Here is a 19,555-nt window from a genome sequence, read left to right as displayed (position 1 = left end):
AGTGGCCAAGATACATACAAGCGGCGCCCCCGGGGCTGGAAATGGCAAACCGTTCAAATTTTTGTCACTTATTGGAGATGGTAGCCACACTACCACACTATGCCACGCTGATGGAAGCTAGTAAACGGCCCTGGCTGTCACTGGCCTGGGCTACGATGTAACAGAGAAAACTGTGTGAGGAGCAATTTTTGCTTTTGCTGTGTGTGTTTGCTAATTTTGACGATGATGACTTATCTTCAGTGTCTCACTGTTCAAAGTGATGATCCACTTGCTGTTAAAATGACATTTTTCTTGTCGCTTCGGCCGGGGTATCACAGGAAAAGCAACGTACGCGCATATGAACCTATTGCTAGGCGCTTCATTAGATCCAGCATGCCATGATGCTTGGTTTCTTCACCGCCAAAGATATGCATACAATATTATTGCGGCGCATAAACTCAGCAAGTGGACTTTCTTTCGGGTCAAGGTTCCTTCGACAGTGCAATTTCCGGGCATCACATGAGAGGTATAAAATGAAAAGGTGCAAGTATTTGGGACTGAGACAAAAATAAACAAAAATTCCTGTCATTGATAAGACGTTATATGTACGAGTTAGTTGCATGAGACTCGTGTCGTTTCAAACTCGAAGCCACCCCAACGAACCTCGAGACCTAGGAAGATTATTATCACGCAATGTTTATGATGATTGAAAATGCCGTGTCATGAGACGAAAATAAGTCTGCTTGTAACTACCTTAGTAGTTTATCCCTTCCATAATATGGCTAGGTATTCAATACCTACCGTACAATTACACAAACCCTCACAGTGGAGGTTTTTTGTTCACCAAGTCAGGATTTGTCTAATTAAAAGTAATCACAGTTTATTAAAACTCATCAACAAAAATAAATAAAAAATAGTCCTCAGACTCTAGGATTCCTCACAATGACCAAGTCCCAAAGATGTGCCTGGCCGGGTATTATCACAGAACTAAATGAATCTAGAAGTTACCAAGGCTTGCATATCAGCATTTATAATCAGGTATCACACCGAGGTTCAGAAGAGCTTAAAGTAAAACACTCGTAGCAGAAATAACGAGATTAACTTCGCATAAACTCTCCACAATTGGCGCATAATCGTGTTCAAACGTGGTCATGGCAATTCGCATTTGCGTATTCCGCAGTTGCTCAGTGTAGTTGCTCTTATCTTATCGCAATCCCGGCTCAGCAAAGGTGAGGTCACCCCAAAGCCCATCCCCACCAAAGCATCTCCAAACTCCGAACGCGGCATTGGGCAAATAGCATCAAAAATAGACCAGGCCGCCGCTCGTCGCTGACTGAGCTTCTAGTCTGAATCTTCTAGAAGCAGGCTCGACACATATTCACGACAGTTTCGACGGCTGGGCCAGTCAACCATGATATCGTTGCCTACCTACCTAAATATACTCCCGACTTACTGAACCTCGCGCTATCCTCCGTCCGTCCCCCATCCCGCTTCATCACCATGTTCTCGACATTCACGGGCAACTCGAGACGCCCTCGAAATGTCAACCTTAGCGGCACCACCGGGAATCCCTTCACCAATACTTCGTGGTCACCATCTGCTGTCTCGAATACAACAAAGACCGTTTCAAATGCACAGGCCGAGCGTGAGAAACGACAAGCTGATCGGGAAAAGCTAAAGGCGGCCAGCAAGATACAGAGAATATGGAGAGGTTATAAAACAAGAGCTGAGCTGAAGGAGTCTCAGAGAAACACCTTCGATGCTCTGTACAAATCAGAGCCTCGTCAGAATCCTTCTGAGAGGCTTCCTAAAGCATCCGGGCTGCTTCTGTCTTTCTTCAGCCTGCGACGAGATGACGACATACAGCGAGCTATTTGTTATGCACATGATACCGATTCTGTGGACCTCGAAGCAATTGCTCCCTCGAATGTTTCTCTGTCACGAGTAGGATGCCTTATTCAACTGCTTTTACAGGCCTTGGACAGGGCTATACCAATAGGGTACGTGACTACGTTTATCACTGGTTCCATATGGCGATTGTCTAACTAGTAAACTGCGCAGAGATCTTTCTGGCGATACCCATATTCTTTTTAAGCTCGTTCTTCGCATCATTACGAAGTACCCCGATTTTCTCATTCCCGTAATCGACAGTTACTATACAGTAGTCGCCAAGCTATGTCAATTTCAGAAGCTCAGTGAGCAGTGGCAGGATATCACGCTTCAAGCGATTTCTAGGCCACTTGAGGCACCATCTCATGAAGGTAAGTCTCCCGATCAGGATCCTTGGTATTCCACTAACACTTCCCCAGGGACATCACAAGTCTATCGTGCATACGCCTTCTCTTTCTTGACCAAGAATAATCTGTACTTCTTTGAAGAGAATATTTCCACGCTATCCAGCGCAGTCAGACTTTCTGATCTTTCAAAGGCGATAGCCACAGGGTTGTCCTCTCGATCGAGCGAGAAACAGTCTGAGGATGCTCAACTCTGGCTGCTCGCCCACTTCATCGATTTGAGTCGCTTTAACACCAACAATAGCAGCGGCTCAGGTGTTTTGGAAGCACTTTACGCTCAATTATCGGGCCTGTCTTCTACCATCAGTGTCCGGTTGTCGGCAAAGTCGACAGATAGCGACGAGAATATCTCTGAAGAACCTCTGATGCCATCGCTAGATCCTTATATTACTGCTAAACTCATGTCTCTAGTGGACAGCAATGGCATTTCGCAAACGTTACACGAGTTCTCAACCAACCTGGCAGGATCCTCTTGGCAAGAATATCAGAGCACAAGCCTTTTGGCTGGGTATATCTTGACCCTACTCCGATGCTTCCCTGCAAATAGCGACGACATACGCATGCGCCTCTTTCTTGAGGAAATTCCTACGATCTCGGGTGATGTACCAACGGTAAAGTTTCTCTGGCACATTATGAGCGAAACAGCGGTCTTCGAGAAGTTGAGGACTGAGTCAGAGGCCCCTCTCAACGTCCTCCGCAGGTATTTAGGTGTTACATCAGAGACTTCGAACTCCCTAGAAGAGGAGCAGGATTGGCGGATCGCCCTCTTGTTCCTTGAGCTGTACATATTCATTCTGCGTTTGAGCGATGACGAGGATTTTTTCAGTGGTATTGACCCACGGATCATGGAGCAAAACCAGTCAATATCCCGCATTCGATCCTGCAGCCTGTCTTTGGAGGACGTCAAAATGCTGACGATCTTTCTGAAGAATACTGCATTTACTCTTCACTACAGAGCCCAAGACCTCTCCAAATCTGCTGAGAGTCTCGAGGCAGCCTCCAGATATCGTTTTGACACCTATTTTGGTTCTGGACAATCCACAGCAATGATACCGGAGGAACCTTCATCCCCCACAAAGAGTCCGACGAGGCTTGATATCGACAGCCTACGAAACATTGTTACAACAGCTATGAAAATGCTGTATGAAAGAGATTCGAGGAAACGATTCTTACCCACAGACCATTGGCTTATGACCTCAAAACTCGACCAGTCAGACTTTGTCAGTGCCGTTATTGCAGAGGAAAAGCGCCAGATCGATGAAGACTCTGATGCCAGCGATGAGGGCAGTGAGTATGGGGATGGTCCAGGTATTTACTCAACCATTGTTGGCCAGCGACTGTCACGACACGCGAGGCTCGAGAAACTCAAGGCTCAGCAGATTCGAAGTCAAAGAGAGCGCAAATTAGCAGAGATGAAGCCCAAGCTGGAGATCCTAAAACACATGCCGTTTGCAGTCCCTTTCGAAACTCGCGTTCAAATCTTTCGCCACTTTATCCAATTAGATCGACTGCAACGAGGGGAGGGCAGCCAGCCATTTTTTGCCGGTCCGTTTGCGAAGCATCATGCACAAATTTCACGTGAGAGTCTCTTTGACGATGCATATAAGCAATTCTATGAGATAGGGGACGATCTCAAGGGGCCTATCCAGATCACATTTGTTGATCAGTTCGGTGCCGCCGAGGCCGGTATTGATGGAGGAGGTGTTACCAAAGAGTTCCTTATCAGCGTAGCGACAGAAGCGTTCAGTGCTGAAGGTGGTAGAGGCATGTTCACCTCGAACGAAAAGGGACTTCTGTACCCTGATCCCACAGCTCTCGACGTCATTCGGGAGGAATTGCGCCATGCCGGAATGACAGAAGCCGACAGCACATTCCGAGATATGATATCAGATTTACTCAGGCGGTATGAATTTCTCGGCAGGATCATAGGCAAGTGCATGTATGAGGGCATTCTCGTTGACCTGGTTTTTGCTGGCTTTTTTCTCCTCAAGTGGACATCGACAGGGCCCAACGATGAGAATACTTATAAAGGCAGCGTGAACGATCTTCGAGACATGGATGAGGATCTCTACAGAGGCATGCTGCGACTCAAGAATCACCCTGGGGATGTTTCTGAAATGGGGGTCGACTTCACGATTGAGGACCAGGTTTCAGACCCTAAAGATTCAGTGAAGACTGTCACCAGAAAGCTCATAGCCAATGGCGATCAGATCCACGTTACGAACGACAACCGCCTCTTGTACATTTCGTATGTCGCTCGGCATCGTTTAGTTGTTCAGCCAGCACCACAGACCTCGGCCTTCCTGCGTGGTTTGAGGTCTATTATCCGCCCTTCGTGGCTGTCTATGTTTAATCAGTCGGAGCTGCAGCGTCTTGTCGGCGGCGACTCATCCGAGATCGATGTCGAAGATCTCCGGAAGCATACCATCTATGGCGGCTTATACCAAATTGGCGATGACGGTGAAGAGCATGACACAATCAAGTTGTTCTGGAAAGTCATGCATAGCTTCACAGATGATCAACGCCGTGCCGTTCTCAAATATGTCAGCTCAACACCCCGGGCCCCTTTGTTGGGCTTCTCACAACTGAAACCATTGTTCAGCATTCGGGATGGCGGAACAGACGAGGAGAGACTTCCGAGTACTAGCACATGTGTTAACCTACTCAAACTTCCAAGATATACAACAGAGGCGACACTTCGCGAGAAGTTGCTTTATGCTATACAGTCAGGGGCGGGTTTCGACCTCAGCTAAGCGGGACTTGATCCTTTTTTAATGAATCGCGAGGCAGAAGGGAGGTGGAGAGGTGTTTTATTTGCGTTTGCATCAGATTTAGGAGTTATGACTATAATGAGACAACGGTGGCTTCCGGCATAAGTATTGTATTTAGCTGGTCATTAGACACTCGCACTGCACGTTTTATGACAAGCTAATAGTTAAGCAACTTGTGTTACGTGAATCAAAATCCACCATTAAATCAGGCATATAAGTACATGCTGTCTTTCTCGCCCCAGGACGTTTATACAACTAACTCAATCTTGGCTCGTACGGGGGAGGAAAGAAAACTCAGGATCAAGATCCTGAGTGACAAAAAGACTCAGGTAAATTAACCTAAACTTAGGGGGCTCTTTACTAAGTTTGTTTTGACATCCTCTTCTAAAGTCCTATATTTTCTTGCTCCTCGAGGCTCATACAGAGCTTCCTATTACACATTAATAAATCATTTATCATCAACACCCTGGTAGCTCCTGGCTATTAATGTGGGTTTCCGTTTATACAAGTCCATGATCATTTGTCCAAATAAGCCATTGGCCCACGAGAACCTTTGTCCTGTCAGTACGCACAACACTTCAGCTCCGGGGGCATGACTTACCACGACCTTGTCCAATGCTTCTCGTTGTGACTATTAACGGTCTCGTGAATGAGACCGAGCCCGCTCGTTGAGTTCATCAACTGTCGAATACCATCCACGATCTCCTCGTCATCTTCAGTCGTCAAAAGCTGGACAATAAGCCCCATAGGCCACGCCATGCCTGGACCAAGATGAGGGCCACCTGTAGCATTCAAAATAGGTCCGCGGGCGTAGTACGGGTTATACGAGCTTAGCACAAAAGCGCGAGTGTTGTCGTATATGTGCTGCGAGGCTGGTTTATAACCCAAGTGCGGAATACTCAAGAGGGAAGGGATATTGGCGTCGTCCATGAGACTATATGATCCGAAGCCATCGGTCTCATAAGCATACATCTCTCCGAAAATAGGGTGCTGGATAATAGCTTGTTTGTTAATCCCAACTTCGATATCAAAAGCCAGCGCCTCCATCTCCTTGGCAACCTCGTCATCCAAAGGTCTCATTATCTTTGCGCATGCGGTGAGGTAGCGTGAAAACATCATATTGGCAGGGATGAAGTACTGATAGATGCATGCGTCGTCGGATGGTCGAAAGAAACTGCGCACGAGGCCAATATGACCCTTGACAGGTGCGCCATGACCATGGTTGGACACAGTCTCTGAGGCACTGTCAGCATTTCGCAGCCATGTATATGCAGGCTTCTGCACTCTGCCCTGCTCGTCGTATGTGCCTTCTTGCATGTGCTTTGCGACCCTCAAGATTGCCTTGACAGCTTCAACCCAGCCGAACTTGCCAAAGAATTCGCCATCCTCAGTTTCGTCGTAGTAGTCCCATGATAACTGAAGAAAGGCTGCAAGAGAATCAAGCTCATATTTGCACTCGAAGACGAAATCGGGGTCATATTTCGGACTAACGGTGTCTCGAGGTTGGAGAGATCGCTTCACACGGCGGAGTTTGGCTTCAGGTGGAGGATGGAAGGCATTGCAGAAGGGAGATTTGGTTATATATCGGGCTTGTAGGTTTATGGCTCCGCGGAAGAGAGAGGCGATGTCGTTCTCGTCGGACGGGGAGCCTCTGCTGGAGGAAAGGATTGACTTGTATGACTGGAGCTGATTTGCGCTGTCCCTTAGCCAAAGTGCGTTTATATCGCCTGTGGTGATAAAGGCCAGCTGATGAAGTGTCAGCGGGATCACAGTTTGATTTTGGACAAGAAGCATAATTCACCTCTTCATCAGGGTTATCAGCAGAAGTGCCTTGCCATTTCACGGTTGTGTCGAGTGTATTAGGCCATGTGTTCAGAAACAAACGATACAGATCTGGATCACCAATCGCTTGATCCATCTCGTCGTAAATCACCTTCTCAACCGCAGGCACTGAATATGTGCGGCAATCCTCGCCTGGACGCTGAAAAGGATACGCATAGCGCCCTGACGAGAAAGGCTCGTGTCGTTGGCGGGCGAACTGTTCGTAGTTGGGGCAATCGGAAGATACGGCTACGATGCTGGCCAGAAGAAGGAGTAGATAGTACATTTTGACGATGTTTCCATCATTTGAAGAGGTTGTTGTTATGCAAACATTTTGGCGTTTCGTGGTTGTGAGTGTCCCTGAAGGAGCCCGGTTTGAATATGCAGGAACCAATGATGATCATTGACCCCTGACTACCTTAGGTAAAACTAGGGGAGTGTGTGGGGCTGAAGCTGGGGAAGCCTGAAGGGTTGGAGATAAACTTCGTAGGCTAATTGAAATAAGGTGATCCCTTGAAAACGTCCATAATGGTCATTGGTTTAGGCGGGATTGAGAAGGGGATGTCCGTTGTTTATGTTAGGCAAGCTTATTTAAAGCCAATCTCTTATTGATATAGTATATGCAGATAATTGGCGAGTCAATTGTAAGATATTCCAATATAGATCAGGTACTATCTTGGGGGTTTTGACATTTTATCACTTGCCATCGACTCGTTATACGAGAGCCGGTCACTAATTAGAACCCCCATGATGGTCACGTCCTATACTAAGTATGCCAACATTGTATCGAGAGTCTACGATAAGTGCACCATTGTAAACCAGCAAGGGCGCTTATGTTTTACTTCGAGGTACACGCTATATCTGTCCGTTTACTCTTCAGTGTCAGGCATCCTAAACAAGTCATTCAGAGTCGTGTATACAGATTCATATGCAATCCCAGTGATTCATGCCCAGAGTTTGTGAATTAGCGTATCATGAATGCCGTGAAACATTGCCCTTTTCCCATCACTGTTTGCTTTCGTGCATCTATGGATATAAGAGCTCAAGCTTGTGGGACGACGAATGCGCCTAGGCACAAGACCACAAGCCATACAGCAACACGATAACATTACCCAGCATGTTTGACATTTCTCTTCCAGTTAACTTTGCTATCAAAGAAGATTGTCTCGGGCTGATGGATGAGTGTTTCGACCAGTACTTCTTCATCTGTCCGTACGCTATGGTGTATACACATCCAACTCCTATCCTGGTTGGCTTTGACGGAACCATAGTCCTTTGGGCTCAGAGTACGACTCCATTCGTTGAATGCGTCGATATGACTCACCACAGAATTCATCAGGAGTTGATGGAGTTGGCGGAAACCGGTGCACGTTGGGTTGAGTACCAGTCGATCAGATATGGGTTCTCGAAGTTGGCATCGATGCCAAAGTGCCCGAACTCAGCATTTCAAGACGAAAACTCTCAGAATTGGGATTGGTCTAATGCTGCAACAGCAATATGGTGCAACCAAGCAAGTTGAGATGCAAGGAAACCGGATACTACAGCACGCTCTACACGATCAAGTATCAATCAGATAATTCATCCGATGTTTGTGCGTTGTGAGTCCAGGCAACGAAATGGGTTTGCTAAATAAACCTCGGGTATAGGGTAGCCGACGAGTTGATGCATTAGTAGGTACTTACCTACATATTAGTATAATTCAAAGACTACCAGCTTACCAGCTTGAAACTGAAGAAATCAGTAATGCATTAATACTGAGTAAAAGTTACATCCTCCATTGTAGTCTGCAGCAATTTCTCACTCAGATATTGAGGTAGCCCGGTCCCAGCATATAACTTGATTACCTTAACCAATGCTACACAAGGAGTGGCTTGCTTTTGAGGCCGAAACAATGCGTAGATAGCCCAGGACCCTGAGCCGCGGCAAAGAACAGGGTTAAGCCGAAAGAAAGCATCGGCCAAGAGCATCCGAATACCGAACGCTTGGAGCATGTAGTTGACGTAATTGTTCATGGGCCCTGGCATCATGACAAGATTCAAAGCTTCAATGGTACATATTATGATTCGCTGAAGGTTTCGGGGGATGTTCGAACAAGGACGCTTTCAAACCTTAGTCCCAAGTGACAGAAATACCAAGACAAGCTTAGGAAAGGCAGGTTAGTACTTCAGGATAAGTTTTTAGTTCTACCAAGATTTTTGGACATATTCCTCAGGTATTGGAGGTCTTACACAACGTTAGAGGCTCAGGAGGAGAGTTGCCAATTGGTATTGTATTAATATAGCTCACATATGTCAGATACTGTCACCCAAGAGCACATGCCTGGAACTAATACTCTTCGTTACCACCATTCATCATGTATGATGACATTTGCACATGCTAGGAGCCATCGGATACACCCAACCATTTAGCCATTGCATACCCCAGGTCCACACCAAGCGGATCAGCCGAGTACCAACCGCGATTTTAGACGTTGAATGGCCTTAGGTAGTTCCATGGCCTCGGTTATCCATAAACCGAGTGCCGGTGAGAGCCTTGACAAACCCTTGGGTGCTGCAGCTGCAATACTCTACCTATGAGAGATGAGGTAATACCTTGCTGTAAATAGATTTGTCAAGACAGAGAACCTCACCTCCCACTCCCTGAAGGACCTGGTATGTAACGAACTACCAAGGTAGAGGCCCGAGGATAATTAACGAGCCGGAAAAGGAGCCCCAAGCTCTAGAGAGACACCCGCCAAAACAGCCAATTACCATCCAGTTAATTGTCAAAAAGAAGTCCTCTGCTGGGTCCAAAAGCGGTAATAGCCACCCTGGCGATCGTGCCTTCCCCACTATCGGCCCTCTCTACTCGCACCGCGAAAGAAAGAAAGAGTCAACGGCGGCAGAAAGTTGCTTAGTTGCCGCCGGCGCCAGGACATTTCTTCCCTCCTTGAGCTCCTCCAAAAGGAATACTTTTCCCTTTCCATTTCCCCTCACCTTGGGTCTCGCTCACTCATCTATCGCAAATACTGCTCCCGGCGGCTGAACTTCCAATTCGCCTTCAGCTCTATACCGTCATCATGCCCGCCCCACGACCAGTTTCGCGATGCCTCCAGCGCAGTTCGGGAGTGCTTTCTCGTCCCCAAGTTCGCCCCGCTAGATCCAACCTCTCTATCGCCACAATCTCAGCTACATCATCTATTACAAGAAGGACATCTACGGCAGTATGGTCTGGCGCAAGGGTTCCAATGGCTTCTCGTGCCTTTAGCACTACCTCTCGACTTCGAGATGATGACGAAGATTTCGACCCCGCGAGCGTTGAGCGAGAGTCCGACGAGGTTGATGTCTGTATTGTAGGAGCTGGTCCCGCTGGACTCAGCGCCGCTATTCGTCTCAAGCAACTTGCTAATGAAGCTGGAAACGAGGATTTTCGGGTGCTTGTCCTGGAAAAGGCTGGTGACCTCGGCGCTCACATCCTCTCTGGAGCTGTGATCCAGCCCACCTCCATCAACGAACTTATCCCTGACTGGCTCGACGAGAACAATCCCAATCGTTTCGAACATGCCACTCCTGCTGGCACCGACCGTATGCGATTCCTCACCAAGAACTCTGCTATACCCATTCCAGCGCCTCCTCAAATGACCAATCATGGAAATTACATCGTTAGCTTAAACCAATTCGTAAAATGGCTTGGAGAGCGGGCTGAGGAGATTGGAGTTGAGGTTTACCCCGGATTCGCTGCCTCTGAGGTCGTTTATGCTTCAGATGGTTCAGTTAAGGGTGTCGCCACCAACGACCTTGGAGTTGGCCGTGATGGCAAGCCCAAGGAAACGTTCGAGCGAGGCATGGAGTTCCATGCGAGAGTCACCATGTTTGGCGAAGGATGCCATGGAAGCCTGAGCAAACAGGTTATCAACAAATTCGATCTGCGCAGGGACAGCCAGCACCAGACTTACGGCCTTGGTGTCAAAGAGGTTTGGGAGATTGATCCTGCCAAGTTTGAAAAGGGTCTAGTTGTGCATTCAATGGGTTACCCGCTACCCAAAGATGTGTACGGCGGCTCTTTCATGTACCACTTTGGCGAGAACCTGGTTCAAATTGGTCTCGTCGTCTCGCTTGATTACTCGAACCCTTGGATGTCCCCTTACCAGGAGTTCCAGAAGTTGAAGCGGCACCCCTTGTTCCGTGATGTCCTCGAGGGCGGCAAGTGCATCTCGTACGGTGCTCGAGCTCTTATTGAGGGTGGTTTCCAGTCTATTCCCAAGGTCGCTTTCCCAGGCGGTGCGCTCATTGGTGACTCGGCTGGCTTTGTCAACGTTCCGAAGGTCAAGGGCACTCACAATGCCATGAAGTCAGGCATGCTTGCCGCCGAGGCAGCATGGACTGCTATTAGCGAAAAGACCGACGAAGGCACAGTATTCTTGTACGACTACGAGAACAAGTTGAGAGATTCTCCTATCTGGAAGGAACTCAAGGAGGTGCGCAACATGCGACCCTCTTTCCACACTCCTCTCGGTCTTTATGGCGGTATCATGTACTCTGGCCTCGAGGCTTATGTCTTCAAGGGTCGTGTTCCTTGGACACTTAGGCATAAGACTCCCGACCACGCTGCTACCCTTCCTGCCGATAAGGTACCCAAGATCGAGTACGAGAAGCCTGACGGCAAGCTCACGTTTGATATCTTGACGAGTGTTTCCCGAACAGGAACCAATCACGAGGAGGATCAACCGGTTCATTTACAAGTCAAGGACTGGGACGCTCACGCTGAGTCAACATACCCTCCTTTCAAGGGTCTGGAGAACCGATTCTGCCCAGCTGGTGTTTACGAGTATGTTGAGGATGAGTCAAAGCCCCACGGCGTGCGCTTCCAAATTAACGCACAGAAGTAAGTTCCAAAGTTTTTGCTACCTATTTCTTGAGTTGAGAACAGACTCTAACAACAGAACAGTTGCATCCATTGCAAAACGTGCGATATCAAGGCTCCTCACCAGGACATCAACTGGCAGGTGCCTCAAGGAGGTGAAGGTCCCAAATACTACATGACCTAAGGAAACCAAACATTTATCCTTTTGGAAGCCACACTTTTTCGTTATGTATTCTGTATGATACCTTGTTTATATACCTTTATGCATCATTGGCGCGTTGGGGACAGTCAATTGTTATAAAGGCCGAGAGTAAGAGATGGAAGGTTTGACATTTGGAGCATATTTGGAGTCAAGGTATAAATGCAAAAATATGAGTTTTGGTACAGAGTGAAGATCTATAAAATTGGCGGGCGACTGAAAGCGTGTTGCAATAGCACAGAGGTGCTTATTCTTCAGCTAGAAGCAATAGAGATGGTGTCGTTCCATAGGAAGGCCACTTGAGCCGCATGCACTTGCGCTTATCGGCATGTGAACAAAGAGGAATGGCGAAAGCCAAGAACGTCCAATGTGGAGAGCTACTATAGTCCTTGCGGATTCCGCGGCTACATGTCTCTTGACATGTGCGGATATTTCTTTGAATAACAACATGACAATTCCAATTGCTGGACGACTAATAATTCACGTATGTGAGCAAGACGCCGATAACTACTCCGTACGGAGTACATAAGTACAGATATACTCCAAGCCATTCAGGTGTGAGAAAAAGGCATCAAGGCTTATCTGTGATCCAGGTATAAGGACTGAATAGAGATAGCTTTGCGATCGCCCCCACAAAAGAAGAGCAATCTTGTTCAAAGCAAACCTTGCAGTGCGGAGTCGATTCATGCCCCAGCCAAATTTGCCTATGGGTCAAGGGGGCTAGCGAGACATGGCGGATCCTGGTAGAACTATGAAGAAGATCAAATGAGGCTGGTTGATTCCTCTGAGGATGAACAGTCTGTGGAGTTCTCTGTCCAAACCTAGGCTAGGACTGTGATAAGTCGGGGGACCAGGAAATTGTTAGTGAGGTACTTGTGTCAGCAAGCCCTCGGTAATTTGACGCGTTCTCGTAAGAGGTAACCATACTTGGCGATCCTTGACAATCAAAATTTTCGTGTCACCACTGGGTGTCAAATTGACGGTGGCATCCTGGAACGTGTCCTCAATGCAGACTGGGGTTTCCAAGAGTCACGACATGCAGGCTTCCGAAGTCTAGCCCGGGTGTCGGGAGCCAAGGATGCATCACTCTACGCTCAGTCTCGCATACATAACAAGAAAACGGTGCAAAAGTTGGTAGCCGCAGCGCGATAAATAAAAAATGCATCAGCGTCCGAAAGTGAACAACCATGACGACTGCATCATTTATGGCTGGTGCCAGCAAGTCGTTGTACTGAGTACATGATGCAAGAAGTCAGTCAGTGGGCGCACAGATCCGGCCTCCCTAGCACTGCGAAGGGGGGACAGTTTGCTGGCTAACTGCATCCTGGTTGGCCACAGTTGAATGACTCACAGAGTCAGCGGGCGGTTGGGGGCTCAATATGAGAGGGCACGAAAAAAGGAAAACCCCATAACCTGCCTTTTACTTCCTTGTCGCTTGCTGACTGGACGCGCGAATGGCAAAATTCAGAAAATTTCTGTGCGGAGTGTCCGTTAAATCAGGCTTTGTGCAACCATTTAGTCGCGTGACATATTGACCGAGCCATATTTCTTGTTGCAGGTAATGTAATGGGGTGACTTTGCTGATGAGACGCTTGCGAGACGACTATCGCAGTGAAATGAGCGCGATTCAAATGACCCTGCTCGAGAAGCTGGGGTGACGACGCGCAGGCAAGGAGGGCACGTGGGCTGAACAAAACAGTCAGTGAAGGGGGCAGAGCGTGTTTCAGGGTCCCATCGAGTTGGTGGTTAGGCAAGAGTTGGTGGTTGGTTTGGGTTGGAAGAAAAAAGTACCACGGGGGGCGAGCAAAGGGTTTTACAGGGCGGAGCATGGCTAGAACCAGAGTTAGTGGTGCCCGCTCCGATAAGGAGCGACGGGGATACGCGACTGCGATTGGGGCAACAGAGGCGATCTTGGTGCGCCAACGAGCGAGGGCAATCAGAGTCAGACGCTCATGAGAGGCGGGAGGAGAGGAGGAGGAGTCAGTCTGAATGAGTGGAAAGCCTAAAAAGCAACCAACCGCGCCAGCACGCCTAGTCGGACTAGGCCCCCCGGCCCATAATTCCAGTCCGTATCCGAGGTCCACAGGCCTGCGAGTCTCCATGGATAGGTGCTGTGACGCTGTTGTCGCCGCCGGAGTGCGTGCTGATGCCGTCGCAGTATCCGGCCAGCCGGCTTGAGTCAAGCCAGTCCAGGTAAAGCAAGGCAGGCTCTGCTCGTTGATGGGTCTCGGTGCCCGCCTTTGTTGTCTTTCGTGGTTGTTCCCGTCGGTATTTGGCATCGTTTTCGTCCATCTCGACTCGGTCGGTACCGGTTCACGTCGTCCTTCGCCATCACTTCACTCTATATCGTGTGTTGCCTTGACCATCTTAGGGGTTATCGCCGTCGTTCGTTATCGAAATCGATCCAACATTTCGTAGCTGGGTATTGACTTGCAGATTGCTGTTGTGGGTTGCTGGAGAGGAGGTGAAAGGTGAGAGGTTAGGTGATGGAGGGACAGAAAATAAAGCGTAGGGAAAGGGATGACGACAGCAAAAAAAAAAACTAGCAGCCAGGAAAGGAGGAAAACTGGTCACGCCAAGCGGTGGAATAAATAATCCCGATACTCGGGAACGGGTAAGAGAGAAAAGGCAGGCGATTACAGTGCATGTTGTGACTGCAAGTTGATTAGTGCAGCTTCGATGATATTGTCACCTGGTTCATCTCCTGAGGGTGACTCGCTTAAATTGTTGCTTATTTTGATCCGTGTACGGAGTACACGTCGTGGCCTCCCTGCTTGTGTTCTCTTGTGACTGGAATAAGAGCAAGCAGCACTGGCGAGGGTTAGAGCGAGCAACTATTACCCACATGGACGGACAGCCTCTAGGGCCAGTGTCGGGCAGCAGGACAGTCTGTTAGTGGCGATCCTTGAGTTCTGGGGGCTCACAACTCCAGTGCATCAGAGCCTGCAGCGCCTCGGTGCATGGAGAACAACGGAAAAAGTTTGGGCGGCAAGTCAGGTCGTGTTGCAAAGTCAAAACAGATGTACCGATACATGTGTACATAGACTTTGAGTTTGCTATAGCGACACTTCAGGGGCTCAATGCTGAGACTGGGGTGAGTGGGTGGGAAAAAAGGAGATAAAATCAGCGTCGCAAGAGTGTTTGATTGGATCAACTCAGCTTAGTGTAGAGACTAACGCACGCCAAGCCTGCCAGCGTCGACGCCACAGGTCGCGTTGTTGCCTGGGGTGTCCTGCCTGAGCAGCCTTTGCTCAAAATTATAAAGAGCCAGCCCTCCCCTCGCCCGCCTGTTTCGAAAGACCTGCGCGGAAGTCCCGACTGACGGCCCTACGTACCAACCACTTACGTCTGGCCTCTCTTTTTATTTTTTATCCCCCCCACGACGTCGCACCCCACATCTACACTTTCACATCCCGATCCGTGTGGACAATTACCATCTTGTCCCATCTTCAGTCTGAGCCTTGAAGCACCTCGGGCTTTGTCTCTCCTCTTCACTTTGTCAATACATCACGGCCCTGCTGTTGCAGACGTGATCACACTCTCTAGGTCATAGCCTTTGCGACCAGGTTGCAAGAACTGAAAACGTTCCTTGCCCTCTTCGCTAATTGCGCGCAACCGACATCGTTGAAACCGACCAAGACCGGAACGAAGCGATACCCGCCGACCCCGTCATCGTCACACATCGAGTCGTTGCGCTATTGTAGACAACAATAGAAAAAAAGAAGCTGTCGTGAAGTGAAAGAAGTCTTCTGTCTTCTAAAACTATAATAACTTGATCGATATATCGAATATCGACTCGGGAAAAAAGGCCACTGTCTTTCTACCATTTTCCAAATCGTTCCGCATCGAATCTTTGAGTTCGTCGCTTTTTTAAAGAACAAAAATTTGCTGGGCCAGTTTCTTTGTAGGGGACACATTCACTTGTTTCTCTCCCGCTATTGGTAGGTGGCCTCTCTGATTCACAGCACAGCCCCGCCACCCCCGCCTACAAAAGGCCTACTTCTCCTCCCTTCTTTTAACTTCACTCTCGCAACACCACAACGGCGCTGCATTTGTGTTACCCGTTGCATCGTCACCATCGCATCTACCTTCCAGGGTAGGATGCACACTCTTTTCTTTGATGCGCGGTGCTAACTCGGGTCCTGTTCTAGATCTGTTCAGCGATTTTTTATAACCGTTGACACATCTCGATACCGACTCCAATCATGGAAGGCATCCAGACACACCCATCGAACGCGGCGCAAGCTAAGGCGTTCACGGCGCCAGGATCGCTGTCGTTCCCTGGAGCTACCAACGAGCTGACACCTCCGCCCGTCGGCACCGGTGATGCTGCTCAGCGACCTGCCCTCAACGGCCAGCAGGCGGCAAATGGCAATGGGGTGGCACCCGCAACGCCTGTCGCGACGCCTGCTGCTACTCAAGGACCTAGTGGAATTACTCCCACTCTACAGTATGTATCCTCCTGAGTGACCTTTTTATGCTCAGCGAGGCTTATCTGGCAAACTTCAAAGGAACATCGTGGCTACAGTGAACTTGGACTGCCGCTTGGACCTCAAGACCATCGCTCTGCATGCTCGTAACGCAGAGTACAACCCCAAGGTACTACAGATCTGACGTGCATACTGAGTTAGAAACACGTTGCTAACAGAAAAAGCGTTTCGCCGCTGTCATCATGCGAATCCGCGAACCCAAGACAACCGCTCTGATCTTCGCTTCCGGCAAGATGGTCGTCACTGGTGCGAAGTCTGAAGACGATTCGAAGCTCGCTTCAAGAAAGTACGCTCGTATCATTCAGAAGCTTGGATTCAATGCCAAGTTCACCGACTTCAAAATTCAGAACATCGTCGGCTCTTGCGACATTAAGTTCCCTATCCGACTCGAGGGTTTGGCATCTCGCCATCACAATTTCAGTTCTTATGAACCCGAGTTGTTCCCCGGTCTTATCTACCGCATGATCAAGCCCAAGATCGTGCTTCTCATCTTTGTCAGTGGCAAGATCGTTTTGACTGGTGCCAAGGTCCGAGAGGAAATCTACCAGGCCTTCGAGATGATCTACCCTGTGTTGCAAGGTATGTCTTTGTTCACTATCTTTCTGGTCGCATCGATACTAACAACACCTACCAGATTTCCGCAAAGTCTAAGGTGCCACTTGACTCTTTGTCATCTTACATCCGACACTACAATGTCGCCTTCTCGACGTGTATGACTAGACAACCCGTCATGATACCACGATTGCTTTCATGTTCTCTGGCTTCCACCTGGTCTTGATGCCCAGGCTGGAGGCCAGGAATTTGCGTTTGTACCATTTTGAATTTATGCATTGCACTGGCGTTGGCAGGGGCGGTTAGGAAGGGGATTATTTACGAGGGATTTCGGTTCTGGGGAAAAGCAAAGACTACTCATCCCGCGACACATCATAGATTGCTCGCGCCAGTACTGTGGCGCACGCGCTCAGTTGATTTGAGCGCTTCTAATATTCCTGAGGGACGCGTTGAGCTGAGAGAGGGTGCTGAGGAAACGAAGTCGAACAGTTGCCCGAATGAGCCTTTGGAGGGTTCAGTCTTAAAAAACATGAACTTGGTAACGAGTTTGTGAAAAGAAGGAGAGCATACCCCAGCATCTGCTGGTGGTCAAGACAATCATGTGGTTGTCTTGAACTTGAACCAACATCTGCGAGATGCATTTCTCCAGAGTGTGCAGTTTTTTCTCAGTAGTGAGATATAAATAAAGTTTTAAGTTCTCTCCCAAGTTTGCAGTCGTTTTGACATTTTGTGTGTGAAGCTCGCGTGCGTCGATGATGCATGATTATCCACTCACGTGCCCAGCCAATAATGGCATTCTCATAGTAAATGGACAATCTAGCCCCGATCGTCGGCAGCGCCAGAGACTTATCAGCCGATTTTTGGGCCCGTTCTAGTGTCGCTTGGGACGCTCTCCTCTTCGGACAACGCCGTGATCGGTGTGGGAACGGGGAAAAGTCTTCGCATTTCATCGGCCCATGTGAACTTTCTTTTGTTGACAGTGGCAGATAGATAAGTGATCGTGTCTCGTAGGAAGCCTTTCTTGTCTTCTCCTCGACCGTTTATCGTCTGTATCTGTCACAATGGCTGGTGCTCCTGCTTCCATCCTTATCGTTGGCTCTGGAGTCTTCGGGCTCGGCACCGCTTGCGCTTTGGCGAAACGACCACACTACTCCAGCACTTCGATTATTGTCGTCGACGACTGCGCAGGACAGTTTCCTCCAGAAGATGCTGCCAGTGTAGACTCGTCTCGAATTGTACGAGCCGACTACTCAGACCCTTACTATGCCGCGCTTGCCGCCGAGGCGCAGAAGGAATGGCGAAAACAGGGTGATGATGAGGTCGGTGGACAGGGACGATATTCCGAGTCGGGCTTTGTCCTCTGCGCGAGCGAGACCCCCAAAGACTTCAAGCTTAAGAAGTCTGGCATGGACTATACCAAGGAGAGTGCCAAAAATGTCGAGTCGATTGCTAAGCAGACTGGTCTGCCTGTGGATAAGATCCAAAAGCTGGAGAGTACCAAGGCTCTGCAAGAGTTCCTCGGCACCGACGGTTATCCCGGAGACTGGGGCTACCTCAATGGTAACTCTGGCTGGGCCGATGCCGGAGAGGGTATGAAGTGGCTCTATAAGCAGGCTCAGGCCACAGGACGTATCCATTTCGTCAACGGCAAGGTGACAGAGCTCGTAACAGAGGGTGATCGAGTCATTGGTGCGAAATTGAGCGACTCTGAGGTTCTCAAGGCCGATGTGGTCATGGTAGCTGCCGGTGCTTGGTCGGGCTCACTCGTTGACCTTCGCGGAAGAACAGAGGCTACTGGCCATGCAGTCGCGTATATGGACATCACACCGGAAGAGCAGAAGCGACTCGACAGCTTCCCTGTGGTGTTGAACCTCAGCACCGGCCTCTTCCTCATTCCTCCTCGCAATAACGTACTCAAGGCCGCACGTCACACATTCGGATACATTAATCCAGTCAAGATCAACAACGCTCTTCCTCCTTCGCCCAACGATAAGCGGGAACCCTTCATCGCATCTCAACCCTACACTTCTCGCAACGATTCCTCGAACCCTTTGACCGTCGAGGCTGACAAAGATCTACGCCGCGCACTCACGGACTTGTGCCCTATACGTGGCTTAGAAAACCGACCATGGAAGGAGGCTCGAATCTGCTGGTATTCCGATACCCGAGATGGCGAGTGGCTCATTGACTACCATCCGGGCTGGAAGGGACTCTTTGTTGCAACAGGTGACAGCGGACACGGATTCAAGTTCCTACCCAACTTGGGTGAGAAGATCGTGGATGTTATGCAAGGCCAGGGTGGTAAGCTTGGCGAGAAGTGGCGATGGAGAGAGATCCAGAACGATGGAGTCGGAAGAGAGACGAACGGAGTGTACAGGGGCTTAATTACGGAAGATGGAAGCAGAGGTGGACGACCCTTGGTGCTTTGTGATGAGCTCGAGAAGGGCAGGGCGGTTATTGGAGAGACCAAGGCCAAGCTATGATAGAACATCAGAAGGTCTTTGGGGCGCAAGCCGCATTTGGATTGGATTTAGACGAAGCGTCCGTTTGTAGCATTTCAAGAAATCATGTTTTGTTTGTAAAGATGGAATGTTTGAGAAAGTGAAG

General features: G+C 49.0%; 7 protein-coding genes across 9 annotated transcripts; 5 read left to right on the top strand and 2 right to left on the bottom strand.

Annotated features, from left to right (window-relative positions):
* Positions 1-1,233: 1,233 nt before the first annotated feature.
* On the top strand, positions 1,234-5,508 carry FVEG_02090 (ubiquitin-protein ligase E3 C; the record flags this gene model as incomplete). 3 transcript variants are annotated; one of them, XM_018889203.1, is made up of 4 exons in its annotated part: positions 1,234-1,979; positions 2,041-2,240; positions 2,289-5,373; positions 5,435-5,508. In XM_018889203.1, 3 exons carry the CDS (start codon positions 1,480-1,482, stop codon positions 5,024-5,026), a joined length of 3,438 nt encoding a protein of 1,145 aa, XP_018745291.1. In that variant the 3' UTR covers positions 5,027-5,373; positions 5,435-5,508. The 3 variants fall into 3 exon arrangements, with proteins under 3 accessions (XP_018745291.1, XP_018745290.1, XP_018745292.1); XM_018889204.1 differs by lacking the exon at positions 5,435-5,508 and having other exon boundaries at positions 1,480-1,979; positions 2,289-4,816; positions 4,876-5,255; XM_018889202.1 differs by having other exon boundaries at positions 2,289-5,508.
* Positions 5,320-7,151, bottom strand: FVEG_02091 (hypothetical protein; the record flags this gene model as incomplete). Its single annotated transcript, XM_018889205.1, has 3 exons — positions 5,320-5,595; positions 5,646-6,790; positions 6,846-7,151. 3 exons carry the CDS (start codon positions 7,149-7,151, stop codon positions 5,493-5,495), a joined length of 1,554 nt encoding a protein of 517 aa, XP_018745293.1. The 3' UTR covers positions 5,320-5,492.
* Positions 7,152-9,333: 2,182 nt separating this feature from the next.
* Positions 9,334-12,379, top strand: FVEG_02092 (electron-transferring-flavoprotein dehydrogenase). The gene is made up of 2 exons (XM_018889206.1): positions 9,334-11,728; positions 11,792-12,379. The coding sequence occupies exons 1-2, from the start codon at positions 9,924-9,926 to the stop codon at positions 11,889-11,891; spliced, it is 1,905 nt and encodes a 634-aa protein (XP_018745294.1). The 5' UTR covers positions 9,334-9,923; the 3' UTR covers positions 11,892-12,379.
* On the bottom strand, positions 11,606-14,487 carry FVEG_14977 (hypothetical protein). The gene has a single exon (XM_018904037.1). The coding sequence runs from the start codon at positions 14,183-14,185 to the stop codon at positions 13,403-13,405; it is 783 nt and encodes a 260-aa protein (XP_018745295.1). The 5' UTR covers positions 14,186-14,487; the 3' UTR covers positions 11,606-13,402.
* Positions 14,488-14,986: 499 nt separating this feature from the next.
* FVEG_02093 (hypothetical protein) lies at positions 14,987-15,228 on the top strand (the record flags this gene model as incomplete). The annotated part of the gene is made up of 2 exons (XM_018889207.1): positions 14,987-15,000; positions 15,102-15,228. 2 exons carry the CDS (start codon positions 14,987-14,989, stop codon positions 15,226-15,228), a joined length of 141 nt encoding a protein of 46 aa, XP_018745296.1.
* Positions 15,229-16,111: 883 nt separating this feature from the next.
* Positions 16,112-17,047, top strand: FVEG_02094 (TATA-box-binding protein; the record flags this gene model as incomplete). Its single annotated transcript, XM_018889208.1, has 4 exons — positions 16,112-16,356; positions 16,418-16,505; positions 16,561-16,975; positions 17,031-17,047. The coding sequence occupies 4 exons, from the start codon at positions 16,112-16,114 to the stop codon at positions 17,045-17,047; spliced, it is 765 nt and encodes a 254-aa protein (XP_018745297.1).
* Positions 17,048-18,009: 962 nt separating this feature from the next.
* Positions 18,010-19,431, top strand: FVEG_02095 (hypothetical protein; the record flags this gene model as incomplete). The annotated part of the gene is made up of 1 exon (XM_018889209.1): positions 18,010-19,431. One exon carries the CDS (start codon positions 18,010-18,012, stop codon positions 19,429-19,431), a length of 1,422 nt encoding a protein of 473 aa, XP_018745298.1.
* Between the last annotated feature and the right edge of the window lie 124 nt (positions 19,432-19,555).

Source organism: Fusarium verticillioides, chromosome 6, assembly GCF_000149555.1.
Source record: "Fusarium verticillioides 7600 chromosome 6, whole genome shotgun sequence".
In the NCBI taxonomy this organism is placed as follows: Eukaryota; Fungi; Ascomycota; class Sordariomycetes; order Hypocreales; family Nectriaceae; genus Fusarium; species Fusarium verticillioides.
Note: the sequence above shows the minus strand (reverse complement) of the source record. Positions and strands in the feature narration are given on the sequence as shown.

Coding starts and splice junctions, on each gene's coding strand:
- FVEG_02092 (XM_018889206.1), top strand. CDS start 9,924: ATGCCCGCCCCACGACCAGTTTCGCGATGCCTCCAGCGCAGTTCGGGA. Junction 11,729..11,791: donor TTCCAAATTAACGCACAGAA/GTAAGTTCCAAA, acceptor ACAACAGAACAG/TTGCATCCATTGCAAAACGT.
- FVEG_14977 (XM_018904037.1), bottom strand. CDS start 14,185: ATGCCAAATACCGACGGGAACAACCACGAAAGACAACAAAGGCGGGCA.